This window comes from Lepisosteus oculatus, chromosome 2 (assembly GCF_040954835.1).
Source record: "Lepisosteus oculatus isolate fLepOcu1 chromosome 2, fLepOcu1.hap2, whole genome shotgun sequence".
In the NCBI taxonomy this organism is placed as follows: Eukaryota; Metazoa; Chordata; class Actinopteri; order Semionotiformes; family Lepisosteidae; genus Lepisosteus; species Lepisosteus oculatus.
Genome location: NC_090697.1, coordinates 15,552,318 through 15,577,570, shown reverse-complemented (window position 1 = coordinate 15,577,570; position 25,253 = coordinate 15,552,318). Strand labels below are relative to the sequence as shown.

At 34.6% G+C, this 25,253-nt stretch overlaps 1 protein-coding gene across 2 annotated transcripts in view; it reads left to right on the top strand.

The window, feature by feature from the left end:
- The window catches only part of dlgap2a (discs, large (Drosophila) homolog-associated protein 2a), a 404,450-nt gene that overhangs the window by 336,699 nt on the left and 42,498 nt on the right, over window positions 1-25,253 (top strand). For both annotated transcript variants that reach the window (XM_069197514.1, XM_069197517.1), the window contains one exon: window positions 7,795-8,014. In XM_069197514.1, coding sequence (XP_069053615.1) covers window positions 7,795-8,014 — 220 coding nt within the window. The remainder of the gene's footprint in view (window positions 1-7,794; window positions 8,015-25,253) is intronic.

Genomic DNA, 25,253 nt, shown 5'->3' with positions numbered 1-25,253 from the left:
TTCCTGACCCCGACACAGTTTTGTGTAGTAGCATACATCGTTGTCCCAAACTTTGAAGAGACGATTAAATATAACAAGATTTTGATCACTGACCACACAGGATTTTTTTCTCACTGTGAAATTGTATGCAGTTGAGGAAACAGATCCAATAAATGTGAATACATTTAATGTCCTTACATTGCATGTCTCGGAGTCTAACTGTGATTCTATCTAAATATGACAGAATACCAAGGACCAAAAATACCAATTTTTGAGAACTCTTGTGGGCAACCTTCATTACTCCTCAATAAACAATGAGTGAGCTATTTTTCACCTCACCTTTCTGTGCACATTGTAACTCCTTTTCAGACTCACAATATATACTAAACATTTCTGTACCTTACTTATATTTTGTGAGGTAATGGGAAACATGGAGCTACTTTTTAGTTTTTAGAGTTTTTAGTTTCTGCTCAGACTTCAAAATTAAACAAAGGGTGGGGGTAACATTATGTTGTGTTTATTTTCAGTCCCTGATATGAAATTACTGTATTTATAGATTAACCTGTTGTTAGTCTTTTGAAGAAACAATGAAATCAAAAGAAACAAAGTAATAGAGGGATAATTACTCCAGAAAATTGGGTTTCTGCTTTAAGCTCGGATAATAAAATTCAAGTCTACATGAATGGTGAAAGGGGTGTTGATTCCTTAATCATCCAAAAAATTGAAATATCATGTTTAAGTTTCCCATATTTCTGCACTTCAGATCTATGAAAAGCGTTTTAAAGATGCAGTACCCTTCAGTACCTTGTGACATGATCAGGCAAGTAGTGAGTTTTCCTTTGAAAGCGCAATTTCGCTCTTGTTGTTTTTCTTGTAGATACAGTAGCACATTATAACTTCATCGGTACTTAGACATCATTATTGATATTATTTTAAGCCAACTATATATTTTCCTTGTAAATCTCCAGGGGAACCTCCAGTCTTTGAGATGTGTGAGGCCTTCTGTCTTCATCCCAATTAAACTATAAAGAACCTTATCAAAACATTTACTTTCTTAATTGGATCACTTCAACTCTTTACAGGGGATGATTTAAAGAGGTTAAAACTGCAAGCCTCATGGTCAAGATTTTTCGGCTTATAATATAAAAGAATTTGATGGATGTAATGAGTATTGGTTGTAAACTCCAAGTGACCATATACTGTAACATCGTGAGTGAGGACACCCATTGTCTTCAAAAGAAAGATGGCATTGGATGTTTTTAATTGAAGACCTGGATGAGTAAATGCATCATTATGCACTTTCAATGGAAACTCAAGTTTTTTCAAGTTTGGCTTTAGTTTTGAGTTTTGTTTTAATGGCTTATCTGCAGTGGGATTTTGCTTCTGATGCCCACTGGTTATGTTGGCATGCATGCTGTCACAGCTCTATGTTTACAGACATACACAGAATACAGAACAAGGTATATACAATGTATATATATACATTACATAACAAATATTAAGATTGCGGCTTCATTTTTTAAAATTTGTCACCAGGCAACCAACAAAGGACCACCTTTGTAAAGTTTCTTTCTTACACAAGAAATGAAATTTTAAAAAAATGACGTTTTGTCAAGAATACAAAGAAGTGTTTTTATTGCCTTTTTTGTATATTTGAAAATCTATATAAATGCATATACATAAAATGTTCCTTACTCTATTCCAGGCTAAAATGATGTTCATTGTATGATGGGCTTGATGAGCTACAGATCTTGTACATCACTTGTGTCAGCTGGCCACAAGGAGGCGCCAGCCTTAACTGTAGACCTACCACAAGATCCACATTCCAGGAATCTGCAAGGGCCTATTCTCGTTACTGTATGTACAGTATCTTGTCACAATGCTGCCCATTGTGAGCAGCAGCTCACTGAGGCCCAGCAGATTCCTGTGGTAATATTATGCTTCCAGGTCACAAGAGAAAAGAGAATATGGACAGCAGACACTCTTGGTTACTGTCAGTTTCTCTGAAGGGTGGTTCTTGGTAGTGCAGATAAGCTTGAATTGTACTGTCCTTTTGGAACGATATTATACATGTCATACTGTTTTATAAGAAAAACAGGCAGAAATGATTTTTTTGTTCTCGAGGCTTTTACCCTGTCAATGGAATTTATACGTATGAGCTCTACGGTGTTTCTAACAATATATGTGAGTTCTGTTGTCTTCCGGAAATCTTTAATTCACAGTTAAGATTTATATATAAAATTGCCAGGCGGTATTTCAATAATGTAAACCTCTCCGAAATACAAATAGTTCATAATATACCACAGTTAGAGTGCATAAATCACACATGAGAAAGAAATGAGACATCCTATATGTGGAGAATTCATCTCTCTTTCAAAAACAAAGTTTCAACAGGATTACTGTTTCTAACAGAGAAGGCAAAATTGAAAAAATATCAAATAGTAGATTTCTACAGCTCTTATATAATCTTTTATGTTTATAGTAACTTTTATGTTTCAAGTAATGAAAGAGACCATATAAAAAATGATTACATAATTAAAATAATTCATTTCTTTTGACATTAGGTGCTATCGAGGTGCTTACGACTCAAAGGCAAACGTTTCTGTTAATTGAAATTATAGTGGCAGACTGAGCGTTCAACTACTCAGCCTTAACTGTCATTATTTTTAACAATAACGTAATTAGAATCTTGAACATAAAAAATAGGTAAATTACTGACTGAAGTAAATGGCTTGCAGCATAGGTACTACTTGTCTATTATTAATTTTCTCAAAAGCCATGTGTCAAATTAATTGCTCCTTTAGGCCTGTAAATATGTTGTTCAACAACTACTATATGCTTTGCATCTTAATTGCATGTAGTGAAACGCAAAACAGGACATAGCAAGGGAAAAACAGTGGGACACACTGAACCCAACTCTTTAATATTGCTTTGTATTTTATATGTTTCAACTTTGAAGAGTTAAGATATGAGAGTATTTTCAGCATATCTGGCATATTTCTAATACATACTACAAAGAAAAATACTAATTGGTTATTTAGTTAAATAAATGTTGCTAAAAAGATTAACTTTCAAACGTAGGATGAGCATGGCAATTCTCAAGGCTTTTTGCTTAAGTACCTATTTTTTCTCTTCATATTTCTGAAGACAGATGTACAGTATAAAAAAGTTTAAATGTGATCATTGGACTAGACATACTGTACAGTACTATATTGTGAAAACTGGAAAGGGATTTTTTTTCCACATACATGTTATTAACATGTTATTTTGTGTTTCATATACAGTACATGTACTGTAAATTATTACACACACTTTCGACAATATAAGGTATAAAAATGGAGTAGTGGAAATAAATATGTAATAGAGCTTTCATATTTTTTCCCATTGAATATTATACATGAAAATATGTAGCACAAATAATTAAGTATTGACCTAATTTTCTCATTGGATTATTCTAACCCTTTCAAATGCAACCAATGTAACTCAATGTAATTAACATTTTACCATTATAGATAGAAAATACTTTATTAATCCCATAGGGAAATTGATGTAAAAGAATGATTATGTTAAAGAATACATCTGATAATCCAAAAATGGATACTGATACACTTTAGAAACGCAACATCTACTTTCACATATCATGAACATAAATGCAGTTATACCAAGTTAGCTTCTTTATGTTTAGTATTAGTGGATGTGCTATTCTTGTAGAAAAGGTTAGAATGCATGCATTTTTTCCTCTTCATGTTACTCCCTAAATTAGTAAAGGCAAAATATGACATGATTTGTATGGCAGAAACTTTGTGCTCATGAATTTACAGATGCAAAAGTAATGTCTACAATTACTGTATATAGGGGACACAGATTCAGTTCTTGTCAAACTTGATAACATTGATCTTGTAGCTCTGTCAAAGAGAGAATGAGGATACCCTGGGAATTTTACTGGCACAAATGACACTAGGATAAGATCACTTTATTGTCCACATACAACTTCTTGTATTAGGAATTTGTCTTTTTCGCATACACCAACTTGCTCTCCATGAGACACACAGACAGGGAGAGAAGCTTGGGGTCAAAGCGCAGGGTCAGCCATTTATACGGCGCCCCTGGAGCAGTTGGGGTTAAGGGCCTTGTTCAGGGGCCCAACAGATTAGGATTTATCTGCCGGCCACGGGATACAAACTGGCAACCTTCCAACCACAGGCGTAGATCCTTAGCCACAGAGCCACTGCACCGTAAAGGCAAAATTGCAGAAATTGTGTTCTCATTAATTTACACATGCAAAATGTCTACAAGTACGTAGGGGACGCAAATTAAGTTCTTATCAAACTTTGATAACATTGATAGTATCACAGTGTCACCAATGACACTATATGGTGTTGTTAAATGATTCAATAGCAAATTCATTCAACTAGAATACACATCAGGGGATTGCCAACAGTAAGGATGCTCCTATGATCAACCAAGTGTAACTGAGGGCTTATGTCAACACAGGAACAACTATATCTCTTGATGCAACTGGACATAGTGGAAGACATAAGAAGTCATAATCATGGTTCATAGCATAAGCAAGACACTGCATTTATTGTTCAAGAAATTGGGAAAAACCCAAAGCACAGTTTAATAGTTTAGCATCACTTGTCCTAAACTTATATTTACATGTCAGCATAAACAATAATCCCCTGTATGTACATGTAGTGATTTCTGGTGCTTCAGTATCACTACAGGAAATGACAGACATAATGATTTTCAAACAAACCACAAACTGTTCACTAACATTATGGAAAAGGAGAAGCATTAATTTGGTAGAAGGAGCAAAATAGTGTGTCAGGCCATAATCATTGGAGGTGGCCTGTTGCCTTTGAGGCATAATACACTGAACAGCATTATGGTGACCTATTCTTACAGCAATGCCGATTCCAAAGTTTTCACATTTTCACCCAAGATTACAGTTGTTTCCACAATAAGGTGTTTAATCAAGATTTTCTACTTCAATCTGGGATTAACTTCACACTTGTATCACTGCATTTGAAATCAATTCAAGCTTTATTATGCCCTAGGGGAAAAATTGTTTTGTTAAGTCCAACACAACAGTACAATAAACACAACAAAAACCACCAAAACCAAGAAAGAGTTCAGGACAAACAATATCACAGGAAACAAAGAATAATTTTACATTATTAAAAACTGAAATTGCAGAGGAGAGAAATGACTTCTTAAGTCCATTTTCATGACACCTTGGGGCACAGAAGCATCTTCCACATGGCAGGAGTGCTGATTCACAGTGAAGGGAATCCTGAATCCAGAATCTTGTAAGCCTGCTACAGAGCCCTATGTTTGTAGAGTGCATTTAAGCTGATCTAAAAACATTTAACCCCATAAGTCTGCTTATTTGAACTATGTTCATCAATTGATTACAATTTGTTACACTGATCTTTCCAAACCATCAAACAAAGACAGTAGATTAAGAGAATTTCAATAAACGATTTGTCGAAAAATGTTCAAATACTTTGGTCCACAAGAAGCTAAGCTTCCTTAGGAAAAAAATGTCTCTGTTGGATTGTTTTTATAAATGACCATGCTACATTTGTTGCATCTTAATATTTGTATTTATGAACAGTCCCAATTCTTTAATCATTCACAACCTCTGCAGTCTGGACAATTATAATGGTGGAGGGGACTATATTCTTCCTTAAATAAATGAAGAGCTCTTTTCTTTCGAAAACATCTACAGTACAGTAATTCCAAAGAGAACTCATTGCATCATTGAATAAAATCATTTAGAACAGGCCCGTTCAAGTATCCGGGGCTCTTACATTAGATGATAAGAGCGATGTTGTCAGCACACTTAATAAGATGTGTATCGATGTGTTTTCTCTTACAATAAGTTTACAAAATGTACATCAAAATAACCATTTCCCCACTTTGACCTATTGAGACCTGCTCATTAAGAAATTCAAACACCCATAAACAACCAATCAATCAATCTGAAATCCTCTTTGATTTCTGAGATCTTCTGTGCCAGTAGGAGGCCCAAAAAGGTTATGTACCTGGAGATTCATAAAAATAGACATGACAACATCAAGAAGTGGTAAATAACACTGGAAGACCATCTCTGTGGTCTGTGAGCAAGAAGTCTGACTCTTGTGCCACAATGTTTGCGTGCTAATGGTTTAGTTAATAGCTGTCACACCTGGTTATTGTTTAAATACACTGGGGTGCCCGATTGCCCCATACAGTAGCACACATGACTTTCAAACTTGCTTCTCAAGACATTTTTCACAAATGATGAAATGGTGTCCTAGGATAGAGCAAGCCCAATCACCTCAGATCTGGGGTTTGTATTTCTAAAGTGTTTGGTTATATTTTAAAATTTCTGTTTATTATTTTTATATAGAATTATATATTACAGTAGAAGGAGAAGTCAAAAATTTTACAAATATACTTTATGTTTGCCTTACTAAAAAAATAAGAGTAGAAAATACATCTTACACAATAAAAAAGGTTATTTCCATGCCACAGACAAAGTGTAAATGGCTAATTTATACTTTACAGTTAAGCAATACTTATTGGCGATCAGGAGATCAAGATGATTGTACGTGCAGTATAATACTGTACATGCTTTATTTTTGGGTAATTCCAATCATACATTTGATTTGATTACAGCAAAAGCATTATTTGTGTAAAACCCACTGATTTCAAGTGACTTTCCAATTAAGTAAACTTCAGAATATAAAAGTCATTATTTGGTTGCATCTATCTGTTTGGTCACCAAAGTCTTTGTGTAATCATTTGAGATGCTTAGCCAGACCTTTGCTTCAGCCACCTTTGAGACCTTGCCTGTTCTTATCATGTTTTTACTTTTTTCTTCAGAATCTAAAATGCATGTTCAATTGGATTTAAATCTTGTTTAATGTGCTTAATTTACACTCTTTTGGAATAATGATAACAGTAAGCACTAATAATGCAAAATGAAAACGATAGTTTTTCTGTTGCCCATTATTACAGTGTATGTTTTTGGTATAGTTTCATTGTCCACATGAAGAAAATAGCTTCTAACAATATTTTACTTTAGACCTTTGTCGTTTGCTAAACGTACAGTATGTGGTTTCTGTCACTGAATTTTAAAAAAGTCATTACACGTACTGTACAGTATATCAGATAAAAGAGTTAAAGCTGCAAAGAAGGTACCAAACTATATGTACATCATTTAATTTAATCATCAAGTTAACATTTATCTAATTTATTTATTGTCTGAGTTAGTAACCAATATCCTACTGTACACTTACTACTGTATAAATTGCATACAACACATTGAGTGAACTGGTGACTTTTCAGTGATTTACAGTGCAGAAGACTCAAGAATACAACAAGGGTTCTCGGTATTATCATTTTTATTGATGTGTCCCTTGAGTCCTCTTTATTTTGTCTGAAATCGACCATTTACTAAACAGTACATACATTGTATATACCACATTCAGGTTCACAATAAACCTGAATTAGCATTTGAGATGAATACAATTACAAGTTTATAGCTTCTTTTTAAATGCCTGTTTTTGTTTTGTTTTGTTCTGTCTGTCCCCTTTTGCTTTTTACATAAATTCTTCCCAAAAAAATCAAGAATGGGATAGTGCATCTTAAAACAGTTGAAGTTTTAAATTCTTTCTTTAAAAAAAAGTATTCTTCTGAAGTTGAAAAATTGGGACATATCGCTAACACTCCTTCATATTTACTGTACAAAGGGGAAGAATGAAAGTCAGAAAGAGAAAGGAAGAGGAAAAATTAAGGACTGCTATTCCTGTTTTTGTCTCTCAGGTGAGTGAGACTGAGATCAATGGCCAGTTTGAATCAGTTTGCGAGTCCGTTTTTAGTGAAGTAGAATCCCAGGCTATGGATGCCTTGGACCTGCCTGGCTGTTTCCGCACTCGAAGCCACAGTTACCTGCGTGCTATTCAGGCTGGTTATTCCCAAGATGACGACTGCATTCCTTCAATGACATCTTCCACAGTCACCTCAACTATCAGATCCACAACAGGTAACAGTATGCTTAAAAGAGAAGGTTTAGAATACATACATTCATACATAACATACATATTTACATACAGTGGATACCTTGCTTGACAGACTCAAGAGTGAATGTTAAACTGTTTTTTTTTCCCGTTTGCTTTGTTTGGCTATTGTTGTAATTTTGTTTTTGTTTTTTTTTGTTGTTGTTGTTGTTGTTGTTTTTTGGCCTCTGTATTTGAAAGTACGATTTTAAGGTGCTTGCAAAGTTTGCACGAAATGATGCATCTGTCCCTCTGGGTGCACTATAAGGCTCACAGTGAGAGCAGAGGAGTATGTTGCGGGCTCACATTAAGGCAGCATAACGAGTAACGACTGTGTTCACACTACTGACACATCACACGGCATGTGTAATGAGAAATGAGTGCTGTTTTGAGCATGTAAAAACATCAGTTTAATTGAGCATAATTCAAGAAATTGGGAAAAACCCAAAGCGAAGTTTAACAAGATAGGGTTTGAGCAGGGGGAGGGAGGAATCTAATTGATAGCAGGCTAAAGGTGTAGCTTTCACAGGGCCCTGCAACGGCTGACATTAGCGATGTCCTGGTAAAAGAGAAGTCCTGACGGCTTTGCCAGTATCTGGTTTGTCAAACAGACAAACTTCTCTAACTGATTTTGACTTGTAAGCCTACAGCGTTCAGGACTGGGAATAACAAAAATGTAATCATTATACGGTAAGTTACCAGACTTTGGAAAATTTAGAGGCTGGTTGCACAAAGTAACTTAAGTACTTCAGTAAGATTATAATGTTCTTCTTTGTTCATTTTCTTAGAAATAAAATGTGTTGTTCTGAGAATTTCCTTAGGTGATCCTTGAGAAATAATCAGTAAATACACTTTCATCTGTCAAAGTGTTGCACAAAACCTATTAGGAAATACATTTCCCTTATTGTAAAGGTTGCTTTAACAGAGCTATTTCTTCTTCAGATGTGCTGGGGCTAAAATATCCATAGTGATTAATTACATGACAGTTAAAGAATTTAATAAGAACATACCACTAGTATCATATGTATACTGTATGAATGAGGCCTAAACTTTTATACAGAAACATTTTTGGACAAAATATTCGGCATAGAAGAATGTTCACCAGCTTACATGTTGTACACAGTAGGAACCCAATTTTGAATTAAGCCATACAGTAATGTTCACTTTCATAATAGCTCAATATGGATTACTGATTATTTAGTTGTTTTGCAGTATGGTTACTACTACTGTATATGATTTGAATATACAGGTATATGCATTTCCCAAAAGTCATGAATATATAAGATTTTACACCTCTGCTTTTGTTAGATCCAAAAACCATGCTACTTGGGCAAACTGACTGCAAGCAATGTATGGCAAATACCAATTTGATTAAATGTAAGAAAATGATTCAAAGTGTTAACATGGTTTTGCTTCCTTCCGGGAAACACTTTCCTAGGTTTTGTGCAACAGAACTCAAATCATCCAGAAGGAAAACCAAATGGTTTATACAGTATGTCGGTATGCAAGGTGCTTTGTGCAAGTGGCCTATGTCCCTCTAAAATGAATTGTGTAGTTTATTTGGTGTATGCCTCCAAGAGTAAAGCTATGAACCCTATTGAAATAATGCTGTAAAATGCAGTAGATAAAATTAATAAATCTTGGAATTAATTGATGTTATCACATAGGTCAGTCCCAGAGAACCCAGTCTCTATTTTAATGTGTTTTGTTTCTGTTTGGAGTTCTATATTATTTTGCTTTATTTTTTTAATTGGGTGTACCCAATTTGATCACCTTTATTTAAACCAAAGGACAGATGATAAAGGAGTGTCCTCCAATCCCACTGTCTTGCTAGCTGCTTCTTTCCACCCAATGGGCTCTGTTCTCAGATCTGTAAATTAGGAGAATTGGTTGTGCTCCTTAAAGTCAAATTTTTCTAAAAAGGACCTGGATTATTCTCACTGCAGCATTTAAAGGTTTTCTTGATTTGTAAAGTTTCACCAGACTCCTGTCCGTTTCCACTACATTCTACAAAATGCCTCTGAAATCCCTGAATAAAATAAATGGCTTTGGTCTACTATATCATTTCTGACTTCTGAGGGTTTTTTTTCTCTTGCTCAGAAGCACTATGAACTCCCTGCATTTTCTCACCCCAAGAATGCATCAAACAGAGTAAAGACACCGCCACACTCTAAACACAGGGCAAACGCAAACTGATTTGGTGAAACAGTTGAATTGGCTATCCTTTGTAAATACACAAAGCGTTTAAAAAAATAACAAAAATTTGGAAGTCAAAACTACCTCGGTCACTTCAGTAGGAAAAATATTTCATTTGGAAATATGCATTCAGAGCCGATTTTACGCTGTCCTAAAACAAAAGCTGAAAAGCTTCTCTATAATAAGACAAGGTCAGCAGAGGACAGGGGGAGGTATCCCACCACACCCCTTGAATACAGAAGAACAACTTGTCTTCTCCTCCTTTGACGGGCGATCTCTTGAAGGATTACCAGGGGAACAGCTGGAGACATCTTTGGTGCCTTTGACAGGTATTTTAATCTCAACACGCATATATACTCATATATATGTATAAATATACACTGCCTTCTCAATTAAATAGACACTTTTCAATTAACTCAAGTTTATCCTGCAAGTTGCAGAGCACAGACAAGTGTTCATGGATGTGCACTCCACTATATCCAAGGGAGCAATTTCTATAATCCATCGTGTGGTTGAGATCAGCAATCTTTGACTGCGGGATTGCAGCCCATTCCTGGTGCAGACCTGTGTAAAGGAGCCCCCTGGAGGCTGGTTTAGGCCAGCATTTTCACAGGGACTGGTCTCAGGTGGACCTTACATGTTCAATAGGGTTCATATCTGGAGATTGGCCAGGACATGAAAGAGTTGTGATGCCTTTATTGTCTTTTCACCATTGTGTTGCACAAGTTTCTGGCTGGTTACAGCTGGTGATCTGCAAATGCTTTGTCAGTTCTGCTTGGTACATTTATGATTAGAGGTTTATGCTTAGCTGCTGCAGTGAGCAGCATTGTACAGGGTGCTGGGTTTATTGAGGAGCTTACCCAGTGCTGTTCACTTTGTGCAATGGAAAGGTGGAAAGGCATTGGAAAATGGATGTCTATTTAGAGGTGAGAAGGCAGTGTAAAAGGCAAAAATGTGTACATATGAGTCAAAATAAGTTAATGAAATGCAAAAATATTTGAAATAAATAAGAATAATAATCAAATTAAAAAACAAAGACAATGTGAATAACATACATATTAAACAGAATTCTGAAGTATTTAAAGAGAGCTGTTTTCTTTGCAAAACTGTTGAACGAATAACAGACAAAAAAGACCAATGATGTTCCTCATGTTCCTCAATGATGCAAGATTGTCATTACATGTTGTGGTGGACTGTAATATCCACTGTATGTAAATGTTATGCAGAAAATAAAATGCTTATTTTAGCTTAGGGTTAGTATAGTATATATGTTTCACTTCCTGTTACAAATACAAGCACTTAGAGTACAACTTCTGTATGTTTGATTAGAAATTGAAATGTATTTATAATGAGAACATTTATGTAGTTAGTTACAAGTAAGGGTAAATATGTTGTTTACCAAATTGTTATTGATTATCATATTAACTGATAATCGTTGCTAACCCCTTTGTCTTTCTTTTACTTCCATTGATATTGGGCCAATTTCAAAATACTATACAAATATATTAACTTGGATCAGCTAAAACATGTTACCACTTAATATGTTAATAACATATTAATGTTTAAGAGGATTAAAGAATGCTATTTATTCATTATTAATAATAGCAATTAAAACTATTCAGTTTTCAATACTTTGTAAAACTTAAATAATATTTACTGTGTATGCTCTCTACATACTGAAAAATATGTGTATGGAAATAACAAATAATCTTATTTTGACTCATGTATATAAATTAAATGAAGAGCAAGTCTAATTATGGTACTTCGTTTTGGCTTGCATCAAGTGTGTTCAGTTCTGGTCCTGAATGGCTGGTGAGTCTGCAGATTTTTCATTCCAATTTGGCTGTTTAATGCCTTAATTGGACCAATTTATCAACTGCTCCCAGCTCTTAATGTGGTGATGCTTTAAAGAAAACCTACAGACACACCAGCACTCTAAAACCAAGATTGGAGACCCTTGTCTTATATGGAGAAATATTTAAAATTTAACATTTTCTTTCAATAATGTCCTTAAAGAAATACATCTTTGGTACTAGTGGTCTGTTGATGCTCCCTTTATATGTTTATCTGTATTTCTCTTCCAGAGGGATTTGATATGCTAGAAGGTACGTCATTGCTAACTGAGGAAAACTTACAAGATGAAGACGGAGAATCCTCATCAGCTTTGCAGGACCTAGCTCACCTGCGAAGAGAAGATATTCCGCACAGTCAGCACAGCACCTGTTCCACTGTCACAGCTGTGTCTGTTACTCCAGCATCTCCCCCTGCTTTTAGAGTTCCTATAACAAATAGTTCAGCTTCTGAATCTGCTGTGCCTCAAGTCCTTCAGACCTTCAAAGAGTCGGCCAATATGGTGGCTGCTTTTAACCTCCAGTGGAAAGATGAAATTTCTGCAATGCGTTACGAATTAGCAGAATTACGCAAAGACATATGTGGAGAACTGAAGACCTTCAACAGTAATTTCCTGAACTTTACGCAGTGCTACAATATGTGGACCCTTGGTAGAGAAGACAAAGGCTGCCTAGACCGTGTGTCTGTGGGTATACAGGCTGGAACCAGTGGCTTGGTAAGACAGAACACAGCTGATGCGTCATGCTGCTATCCTGAGGCAAATGCTTCGGACATCCAGGAAACAAGCACCAGTGGTGAAGGGATTGAAGTCGCCAGTGGTACTGAGGAGATGGGAGCATCTGACAGCACTGCCAGCTCAAGGCCCTCAGAGGACACATCCAAAAAACGGAAGACCAAAAGACGACACCCTGGAAAAAAAAGTGCAAGCCTGGAATTGTGGACCAGAAGATACAGCAGTCAACCCATGTCATATCTGTCTTTATCATTTTGATCTTTTATGTTCTAAACAGTGAAAGTATGTTATGTTGTGTACAGTATAACATGTGGGATATTAAATTAGACAGCCCAATGCTTGCAAAAAAACAAAAAGACTTAAGTTTGTATGAACAGACATTGAGAACCTACAACTGAACGCCCCTTTTTTCTATGCAGAGTAAATTAATGTGAAGCTGCAATACTGAATTCTGATTTGCAGTTTATATTGACCTTTTTTTAATGAATTAGTATATTCTGAGTTACAATTAAGTTACAAATGTTTGAAATCAGATTGAGTTTACCTTCTACTTCAAATGATTCGAATGTGAATGATCATGATGTCAAGTTTAACACTAAGTGCCACAAGAGGAGTTCGATCTGCTTCGCCATCAGAGGCGTAGGTAGGGGAGGCAAGACATGCTGTTACACCCCTTCCACTACTCGCATATGAAACAGATATAAAGTGAATTAGGCCTTTGCAACTAGTTTTTGAATACAGTAAGAGTCAAAGTGGGTTACTAAGCTTTCCAGCTGAGGTATAGTAGACTGAATAGAGTGACAACTAGATCTACTGTACATGGCAATGCTCTGTTTGGCTTTGGCTGGATTTACACTAGGCCCTTTAAAATAGGCTTCTAGCTTCACATACTGCAGAAGGGAAGAGTGAACTACAGGAGGTTATCTGCCTGGGAAAAGAACAGTACAAGTGAAAAAAATGGTTAGCTTCTTTAACTTTGATAGGAGTAACAATTGGACTCAGACTGCATCAGACTGCAGCCTATTGGAATGAAACACAGAACTGTACTGAAGCCAACTGGCAAGTGTCTTTGACAGCTGTGAATAAAATAGATGCAATCAGCACTGCTGCTTAAAATGGTGTGAGTATATTAGCTGGATTCATAACCTAATGGCCTTAAACGTTTGCGAAAGGAGTGTGTGTCTTGAGATTAATTCAGATGTCTAACAGCATATATTAAATATCATTAAATTATTATTAATTATTAAAGTAAACACATTGCTGTGAAAGTATCTTAGGTTTCTTGAACACTATCAAGAATGACAATGTCTTTACATAATATATGAAGATATGATAACATATTCATGTTATGGGTGTTAACGTTTTAGCCAATCCATAACAACAGTTTTCCACTATTTAAACAACTTTATTGTTTACTGTACATATCAATATATCCTAGTTTAAGTGTGTAGAAACAAAGTTGATCATTGCAAAAGTTCCCAAAATGCTTTATACATATATAAGAGAGAGAGACAGGCATTGCAACACTGCACAGTATCTTATCTTAAGTCTCTTAAAGTCTTTATACTGTACATGAATAATGTATGAATAATCTATCATTCACTCTTTTTTACTGTACCTCTGTGTTTAGTATAATCTATTCCATATATCTAGTGCACCAATGCATTAGGCAGTAGCAAACAATATGGTTTGTGATGCTAACATTTCATTTCTTTGATTATTTTGCACTAGGCTTTAAAATATATGTTTTGCACGGTGATGACCCAGTTTATAGGATCTGCTGGATTACTTGTCTCAGATGTTCCTTTGTAGCTAGTGAAGTTATAGGAAATGTTTTAGAGTGTATCTGAGTAAGTGTGTAAGAACATCTAACAATCAACCTCTATAAATATAAAACTAGATGGATAAAGTCTCTGCGCTTCTTGTAAATGTAAGAATGTTAATGAAAACAAAAACGAGAAATATCAGTACAAGTATTTGAGTATAGTATGTACAGTACCTTTAGAAAAAATGTTTATACCAAAATTCATCTCAGTATCCGTTTACAGTGTTTACAGAAAATCTAACTACTAGCACTCTGATCAGTGTTGTCAAAACATTTATTAAAGCAAAGCAATGATTAGAGAGACCATGAATGCAAACTTGTTGCAGCATGTATGCCTTAATCAGTGCTTTGAGAGTGATGGCTGCTTGACTCATTAATTATATTGTGTGAAGTGAACTTGAGCACCTCTTCCTCTTGCAAAAGTAATTGAGCTCAGCATATTGGTTTATCATTTAAGTAGCTGTAAATGTAAAATAAGATTTTTTTTTATTTTCCCTGCCTTTTGAGTTCATGTAATGAACTCAGATCTGGGACTAAAGAACTAAAGAACTGTGAATTAATCACGTAACACTCATAAGGCAGCTAATGGAAAGTTTAGGTGAACTTCAGGTGAACATGTAAGAGCCTGTGAATCATAATGCTAATATTTATTTAAAGCCTTTGTCCCCCTACGAGGGGCAGTGGGAATTCAGGGGCTGTGGGAAAGACTTAAATCTTTTAACACTTCTTGGAGTGGCTGAAGAAGCCAGTCCTGGAATAGCATGATCACCCAATCTACCTAAACTGGTGAGCTTGTGGTCAGGTCTGCTTCTTGTATTAGCATACTAATACTCTAATATTAGTATAATATATAAACATATATTTTTTTATTTTTTGCAATAATTCTGTGATGCACAATAAGGTTAGCAAACAATTCTGGGTTTCTCAATCCATGTATGTCCTGAATACCCTTGAATTAGTAGGTAAAGGACCAGAAATATGTCTGAATGAAGACTATCCCTTTCCTGCCTGATATCTCTAAACATCAAGTAAATCGATAATATACTGTACTTTAAAACAAAATGAACAAATCAAAGTTTAATCAAAACTGATCCAGTGTGAAAACAGGCTAAAACGAATGGATGTTTTATATCATCAAAACAAATTTAAATTCTAAATAGGACATTTAGGAGATGCTGTTAATTGCTTTAGATTTCCAGATAAGATGCTAAATGTTGTTATTATAAACTGTTTCTTTTAAATATACTGTACTATATGTGAACTCAGAGACATACTGTATCAAAAGTACCATTGTAAATAGGAGAGGCCCCTGTGTTTAATGGCATTTTAAAACTTCAGTGCTTGTACTTATGACCTGGCCTAGAGAACCCCCAACTCACAAACCCTTTACAGTCTCCTACCTACGCCTCTGCCCATGCAGGTTATGAATAAATTGATCTACTCCCCTTTGTCTCAGAAATGAAAACTAAATTCCTGCCTGTGCACAAATTGTCTGCAAGGCAGAGCAAGCCATCTGGGTAAGCTTCTCTGAGATACTGTTAAATCCAATGTGTTTATATTACCTTTTTTTAAGCATTTCTGAAGCAAAATTCCTTATACTGTACAGTTAATGTTTCTTCTGGTTTTATATACAACCACCAGGAGAACTTTACTTAAATATGTCACTCTGTGAAAAATAAGATTAAAGTTTTAAGTCACATATACGTAGGATCCTTCTATACAGTATGTGCTACCTAAAAATATGTTAGCAGAAAGTACTGCATAAGCTTGGAAAATTTACTGAAAATATATTTGGATTCTACATCAAAATGTAAAATACTGTATGGAGCAGTATGAAATATTGCAGTATGAAAGTTAAATGGAAGGTTTATGTGAAAAAAGATTTAACCAAGATACCTTATGTATTGTAAACAAAGTAGAAATAAGAATGCATACACAAAGGCTTGAATATTTTTTCTTAAATTATTTTAAAATTGACAGATTGTAGAACAACAGTCCATACATTATCAGAAACAACTTAAAGGTATTATAATCAGGGTTTTTCAGTATCTGAACATTCAAACATCTATGTTTGTCCCAGCAGTAATTCATGTATGTATTATATATGTATATACATCATTTATGTACAGTATACAAGTATATCTATGTTTATAATGTATTGTGTATGTTTATGTCTTTATGTATAATAACTGCAGGATTACTGTATTTGTATAGGATTCGACATCACCCTGTAATGCTTTGTGTGTGTACTTCATTTAAATGCTGAATCGTTAAATAAGGCTGAACAAATAACAGATCCCACTTAAGTACCATTATAAACCAAGCCCATCCAAAATGCTGCAGCTGTACCCTGGTGACAGTGACTATTTTCATGACGATGATGCACCTGTCCAAAGCAACAGATTGTGTGTGAATGTTTTGAGGAGCATGAAAGACACTACAGACATCTTCCATGGCAACCAAAATCCCCTCATCTTTGTCCAACTGAGCATCTTTTGGATGAACAACGTTCAGCCATCAGAAGCATCCTCTTCCTACCTCTTTTCATCACTTGCATGAAATATTGATAACTGAATGTACTGACATTCCTCAGTAACTTTCTGCACCTTATGGAGTCTATGATATGCTGTGCCAAAGTTGTTGTTCGGGCAAACAGTGACTCAGCCTAATATTCAGTGTCCTGTCATGGAGCTTAATGGTGTATATCTGTACATTTTGTTTGTTCTCTCTGGCCAATTTGGCAATTCCAATTGCCCTAAAAGGAGATTTTGATATATGAGGAATGCCATGTAACCAGTAAACGTGGGCACAAGATCTAGTTAAGACACAGCAGAAATCATCTACCTGTGTTTTAAAGGAATGGAAGAATTCTCTCGCAAACAGAGATATATTTTGCCCACAACCAAAAGACATCATCTGAGTATGCAATGACCTTTTGGACAGATGGAAATTCTGCCTTGTTACAAAAGCTACTGTTTGAACTTTTGTCCTCGTCTTCTTGTTTGCTAACTCTGAAGTAATTCTGTGTTCGTTTCATCAATAAAGCTGTTACCCGACATACAGTGACAGAATACTCATCTTGGATTTGTGGTTTTATCACATTGCCTTCGAAGAACTGGAAAGAACTGTCTTATAAAAGTATCGTTCCTCCTATAGTAAACTGCAAATAAGGCTCCTTTGACTTCAGGACTTCAAGAACTTTGTCAAGATTATTACACTAATATATTGTACACTGACAGCACTGCCTGGCTTAGGCCTAATGCTGAAGTCCTGAGCTAGAAGATCAAGAAATGAACTGTGGTATGATATATTCTGTCCATTCTGGGCTTCATCCATCCACTTCGTCAAGCAATACATTTCCCTTCAGAAACAATGTAAATGCCTTCATTTTAGCATGAAAATTGACAGAGTTCGTATATTGTATGGTTCAGGAAATTAATTGAATGTTTGGACATTGTGAATACAGTATATTTGCCTTAATTTAGATCACGTTGTTTGAAAACATGGAACTGAGAACCAGGTGTTGTAACACAAAGTATTTGGAATATTTATGCAAATTGAACAGTGAAGATGGATATCTGAAATTATTCTAAAATTGGGAAATAAACCTGATTAAGCGAATGATATTTGAATAAATTTCAATGTTGAGATTCCCCTGCTTGGTGGATCACAAATAGAAGAATAAAGTGCAATTTTGAGTTTATTTCCTTTCCATTTCCCTTTCATCTCTTAGGGAGTAGAACCCATTGGGAGGAATAAACACAACATACTGAATCCAGTAACAAAACTTTAATGTGTTCTATAATACAGTTATCAGTGTTAAGACAGTCCTTCCTCTCATGCTGCACAGCAAGTCTACTGTTTTCGTATAATCCTTTCATTTGTTTTTTTTAGTCAATGTGTCTAACAATCTAAAGATGACTATAATGCTTGTTTTGATTTTAAGAGATATTGGAGATAAACGTTAATCATCTTTGAAGAACAGAGTTTATTAAAAAAAATAGTAGTCCTACTATATATACATGATGATTGTGCAAAAAGTAGTGTTTAAAGCAAACACTGAAATATTATTTGTCCCTCATTCTTAGCTTAAACTGTTAAATTAATTGTTTTTGGCTATGTGAAAATAATAACTTTCAAGCAGGCAATATTTAGTCAATGGCTGCTAGAAATTATTTCAATTGAAACAATCTATGCCTTTATTTTCCAAATGGGCTACTATTCACTTCAAAAACTGTGTGATGGTGTGTTTGCATATGGTCGAAGTTTACATGTCCATTGGTAACCATGGTACTGAATTTTTTAATAAATCAAGCAAATAATTCAAATGAAAGCAAAACTAGTAAACATTTTGCCCATTTATAGACACATTGCTGAATTCTGATTTTTTTTTTAGAGGAAGGTTTTCACACCCCTGTGTTGGAAAGAGTCCAGAGTTAATATTATTACGATTCTTCATGATCCTCAGAAGCTTAGAGAACATCCTTGTTTTTCAGCTGAGAGTGATAACAGACAACATCATTTTCAATCCATGGGTTTGAAAAGATTCAAGTCTTTGAAACATTGATTTAGAGTGGTCCAGAGTTGAAAAATATATCTACAGTATGTTAAAATCAGAATTTATAGGTCAAAGCAAGTATTGGAGAAATTGAAGTTTACATAGAATTAGATTTATTTTTTTCATTGTACCATCCAATTTACAGTAAGTGTTCTGTGAGCTGATCTGGGAGGTACCGGCTATTTATAAATAAAATATCTCAGCACTGTCTATCTTTTCCTTTTCCTAAAGAAGCAGAATCTTTCTGGGTAAAGTGATCTCACCTTGATAATCAGTCAAACTGCTTCGATGTTTTGTGACATGTCCTTCAATTGTTACTTGTTTGGTAAAAATGTTAAGTTTGAAAATGTAATATTATTTTGTAATTCTCATATAAGAAATATTTGTGTTTCTAGATGAATAACATACGTAAGCAGAAGTGAAGAAATATTGTTCTGGGGTTTATTGTTTGGTCTGGGATGCAATAGGACTCATAGCTTTACTCATTATCAGGATCCGATAACAGCACATTTATTGGTCACAAAACTTGTAGGAATCTAGAAACAAGTCTTTTAAATCTTTTTTTGTTGAAAAGGGGCATAGAAATTATTATACAATGTAAGCAACCTATAAAATTAAGCTAAACTGGTAATGTTTTGAATCCAAATTCATTCATAACCCTGACCCACAGCATGGCTTAGGTACTCAGCATTGCCAGTTTTAAATGCATTCTCCTTGTACTAAGTTATAACCTTTTTTCATTTTAGGCGCCCGTAGCTTAGCTGGTGGGCGTAAAATGTACGGTAGGTCTGGTAGGGTCCTTTTCTTAAAAGTTTTTCTTTGTTTGTTGTTGATAAATCTGTTTACAACGTCTCTGTGTAATATTGTTATTTGGATTAGTGACAGATGAGGTCAAAACCATACACTTATGGTAGCAATTTCAAATATAATATGGAAATAATCCCATAGTATAAATATAGCTTTAATAGTTTGATCATATAAAAGTGATTTAATTTCTTTGTCACAAAATAATTAGCATTTCCTTAAAAATACACGTTTTAACAATGATAAAATCATTGTTTTGTTTAAATATGTTTGGATTCAGAAAAAATCGTTTATTCTTCTCTGGAGCACAAAAAAACTTTTTTTTTGAAAATCATCATGTTAATGTTTTGCTCTTCTTTTTGCTCAAGTGTGTAATTTAAAAAAAAAAAACATTTTAACAGAATTCAGAAGCGGCACTAACAAAGAATAACACCAACATAAAACATATGAAAGTTTGCTGACCTCTTCTGTAATAATCAAGTACAGTGAGATGAAAAAATAAGTTAAATCTAATTTAATCTTAATTTCAAAGATGCCAAAAGTAAGAGAAATTACTGCCTTGTCTTTCGTTATATAATTTGGTATTAATATACTTTAGGAACAGAAGCAGAGTTCATTTCAGAGTAGTTACTGTGCACACTTGTAACGTCTTAAGGGCAAGTTTTATCTCTTGTCTTTTGTAATACAAACAGTTCATGATGTGCTTGAATGTAAACGTCACATGTTAAGCATGCAGATATTTTCAGTGCATTAAATGTATCTTTTCTAATTGTCTTTAACAAAAGTGTTTTATTATCGGTGTTAGCATTCCAGTGTACTTTATTGATCTTTTCATCATTCAAATGTTTAAGTATCTGGTGTCTATTTCCATTTCAGACTGTTGTAGAAATGCTCAGGAGACTGGACAATTATTCCATTATTCATTAGTTAAAATTCTGTGTAGATGGTACAAAGAGCATTAGATCTGTTCTATAACAGTTTTAGGACAAGGTAATTACTTCTTAACTTCTTCTTAACCTCACTGGTAAAGTTACTTTCTTATTATTGTTCAGTACATTTTGGAATTTATTGAGGACATAGGAAGATTGCCTTTCTAAAACAGTGCACATTTATGACGTACGAACTTCATACAAAACCCTTTTCTTTCTACGGTAAATAGTTCCGAAAACAAGAAAAGCTTTATAAAGCTTTATGTACTGTAGAAGGAGAACTTCTCACTACCTTTACATCCCAAATTGCAACTACTATCTTGTTAATAGCATGAAAGCAAAAACATATTCTATTCATGTGAGTAGTCATATTTCAGTAGTTCAGCCTAATCCTAATTATTGCATTATAGAGATGAAGCACATTAAAGTTTACTTAGCGTAATTCACGAGGATGAGGCTGACAGGCCCTCATTGTCTTCATGAGGAATGAGCCAGGGAGCTGCTGCAAGGGTGAAGCTGGGGTGGAGGGAGGAGAAAGGATGATTATGTTTAGATGATTATGATTATGGGTGAGATTCGAATCTGTCCTCACATGAACATTTTAAACTGTTTAAAACACTATGTGAGACAGTGTTGAAAAAGTGGGTAAAAGTCTATTGCAGTAAAAATAATTTACGTTAGAATGGATAGGAGAAAAATAACATTTAAGACTTTAAAAATATTAGCACTACTTTTAGCATGTTCTGTAACCCTACTGGTACAGACCTACTTAAATGTATTTACTGAATAAATGCAACCAAAACACCATATTGACTGCTCCAACTTTTTTTTTCAAAACTGACTGTAACAAATAAATGTCATTTTTACGTAATGTGTACATATTTATTCTTTCCTTGAGGCAGACAATGAAACTAGTCAGATGACTACATCAGGATTTAAAAGAGGCACTAGTTACCAAATACAAATCTCTGTATTAATCTCTAAATTAATCATTCATAGAACTCTCTTTTAATGTTATGTTATTGCCTATTATAGTCTATTAATCTATTAACATCTTAAATCCTATTAAATGAATCATTCTATAACAATAAAGAAAATAGCATTAGGATCTTATTAAATAAAAATAAACGCTATTTAGCAAAAAGTGTTTTTATTAAGTCCTTAGGTAGCACGAATTTGACTGGAGCTTGATTTCATAGAGCCTTTGCTTTTGAAGTCTGTTATGGTTTTTTTTTTTCTGTTGGAAGGCTGTTACATTAAAGGCAAGAATTAGAAAAAATTCAATTGGGTTAGAAATCATTAAGTTTCTGTTTAGTTAAACATACTATATTGTAATCTGCCTCTGAGACTGCCACAGTGATTACAGGAGGAGAGTACAACAGATCTTTTAGTTTAAGAGAATGCTCTTCTGGTGTTATGGTGACATCACTGCCAGGAGCCAAGGTTGTAATAACTTCCTTCTTCAAGTGTCTCGGCACAGTTCTGTGGCGTCCATTCTTCGTCTTGGACGCCTGCCTTGTCTGCAATTTTTTATTTCACATAATCAGCTCCAGGCAGCATGGCGGTGCATTGGTTAGCATTGCTGGGGCCCTGGATTCAATTCTAGACCTGGAGTATCTGTGTGGAGTTTGTATGATCTTCCTGTGTTTGTGGTGACTTCCTCTGGGTACTCTGGTTCCCCCCTCATGATCCAAAGACTTACTGGTAGGTTAATTGGCTTCAGGAAAAATTGGACCTGGTGTGTGTGTCTACCCTGTGATGGACTGGTTTAATAAATCCACGTTAACATCTTTGCTTTTTTGACAGCACGATAGTGTCTTTATGATAACTATGATTTTTAATGATATCAATAAGCTTGAGTAAAACAATAAAAATACTGACACGTGGAAAGAGATGTACTGTTGACAGATTTACAGTAAATTCCGTTACTTAAGTAATAAAAATATGTAATAGACCATTCAATCAACCTAAACACAACTTTAGAACAAAAATTATGGAAAATAATTCCATTAAGCATTTCCACATCATGAACATCTTACTGAAAAATCGCTGTCTCGGGTAATGTATTTTCTATATTTGTTCCAGCCGCAGTGGTGCTGTTACCTCCTGGAATTATGTTATATTTCATGGATATTATTCTTTAGACAGTTGCCTCCTTATCCTGAGATACTGTACTAATCATACTTCATAAAATGTTTAAAAAGTATTTTTAAAATGCCCTGAAGCAATGTAATGTTTGTCCAGTAAATATAAGCATTTTATTAATCTCAACCTGTCCCTTTGCAGTTTACAAGCTGACAAATCTTCTTACTCTAATACAGACCATAAAAAGAGTAAATATTTTCAGACACTGAGTATCAAAATCAGCTAAATAATATTCATTAGTTCTAAATGTCACTCTTCAGTTCTCTTGAGCAATATACTGTATATATATTCAAATATAAGAATTACTGAAGCAAATTTCTAAAGCATCTTTTTCTTAGTTCGGTCAGTGACCTCAATCTTATCTTGTTCATAAAATGTTCCACCTTGAAATTCCACTACCAAATAAAAATAAACGATCCAGTGTAGTTAAATAATAAAACTGACGTAGCTATCAAACCATCGTCATAAGGAACAGGTAAAGTTTTATTCCGTGCTGAACTGAAAAGAAAAGAGACAATGTTTTGGCTGTGGAGCCTGAATTTCATGTTTCGGTTCAACATTCTGAACCCTTTGACCATACGGCGGATGATTATTTTTGTGTTTATGTCATTCTGTTAATACTTTATTAATATATTACCTTTATAAAGGTAATTTTCCACCCCTTATTTCAAGTGTTACTCATATACAGAAGATATAGACAGGACCAAGCAGTGATTTCTAAATTTCAGGCACAAAGTAAAAAGAAAGAGGTGACACTCCTGAAAAGAGCTCCATAGCTGAAAAGTTCTGTTTTTTATTCTTATGTTTATTTTATTCTTATTTAATCTTGGAATTAACCTCAAACTGTCCCTTTGCAGCTCACATGCTGACAAATCTTCCTGCTCTGATAAAGTCAGTGCTTATTTTTTTTTATTAATTTTACTGCTTTTTAATTTTATCAGAGAAGAGCATGAGCATTTTAGTTCAATGAAATTTATGTTTTAATTTGGGGATGTAATGTTACCAGTGAACATTCAAAGACAAAGAGACACACAGCAGTTGGTTAAAGGTGCTTTGGTTGCATTAAATTAGTGTTGTGATTTCGACAGTCATCTTCCAGCAAAACAACTAATTAATCTTCCAGGAAAGTGACCAAAATGTCTTCATAGTCCATTTCCACATATATATATATAGCCTATCATTTTTCTTTACTTCCTGTCTGATATATAAGATATACTGTAATAAGTTCCCATTAATAAATCTCAATATAAATCTCAATGTATTTATTACATGGGTTTTATTACCTAGAGAGTGAAGATTTTTTACTCTTTATGTAGTGTTTTAGGAGGAAAGACAAAACTGTGAATACGATTATTCAAGTCAATATAATAATACCTTAATAATCTAATGTTATAATTCTAATGAAAATAATGGATTGAAATACTGGAGTTTATTGCAAGGTATGTTCATCGCCTTTAATATAAAGAGTCTTCCAAGAAATAGAAAAATAATTTGAACCTGACTACATTAATAACTTTTATCACTTAAAGACAGATTTCAGTACAATGCAGTAGTTTTAGCATTCGCATTTACAAAAATACATAATCAGAGCTTCTGATTTTTAGTCTTTGCCCTTGGATTTCTACAATGCTTTATCATAAACATACTAATCAGGAAACAGTCATAATATACAGGGTTAACGGTTGTCTTTTAATAATGGGTGGGTTTTATTTTCTTTTTCACAAACATATAAAATAATACAAGATACTGTATACTGTAGAAGGCCAAAATTGTATAACGATGTGTACAAGGTTTCAATAAAATGACCCTTCTTCATAGGTGTGGATGTGGTACCTCAAATTATTGTTTTTTAGTTACACTTTGATTAGTTCTGTTTAAAATGGGACACTCCCATTTGCGTAGCTCTTATAAGAAATAGCCCAATTGGAAAACTGCTGGGGTGGCACAGGGCTGGGTTCAATTCTGGCCCCAGAGCAACTACTGTACCTATGTGGAATTTGTATGTTCTCCCCATGTTTGTGTGGGTTTCCTACGGGTGCTCCAGTTTTCTCCAAAAGTCATCCTGATAGGGTCACTGGCTTCTGGGAAAAATGTCCCTGGTGTGAGTACAGTATGTCTGTGTTTGTGTGTTTCTGGCCTGTGATGGACTGGTGTCCTGTCCAGGGTGTGTCCTGCATTGTGACTC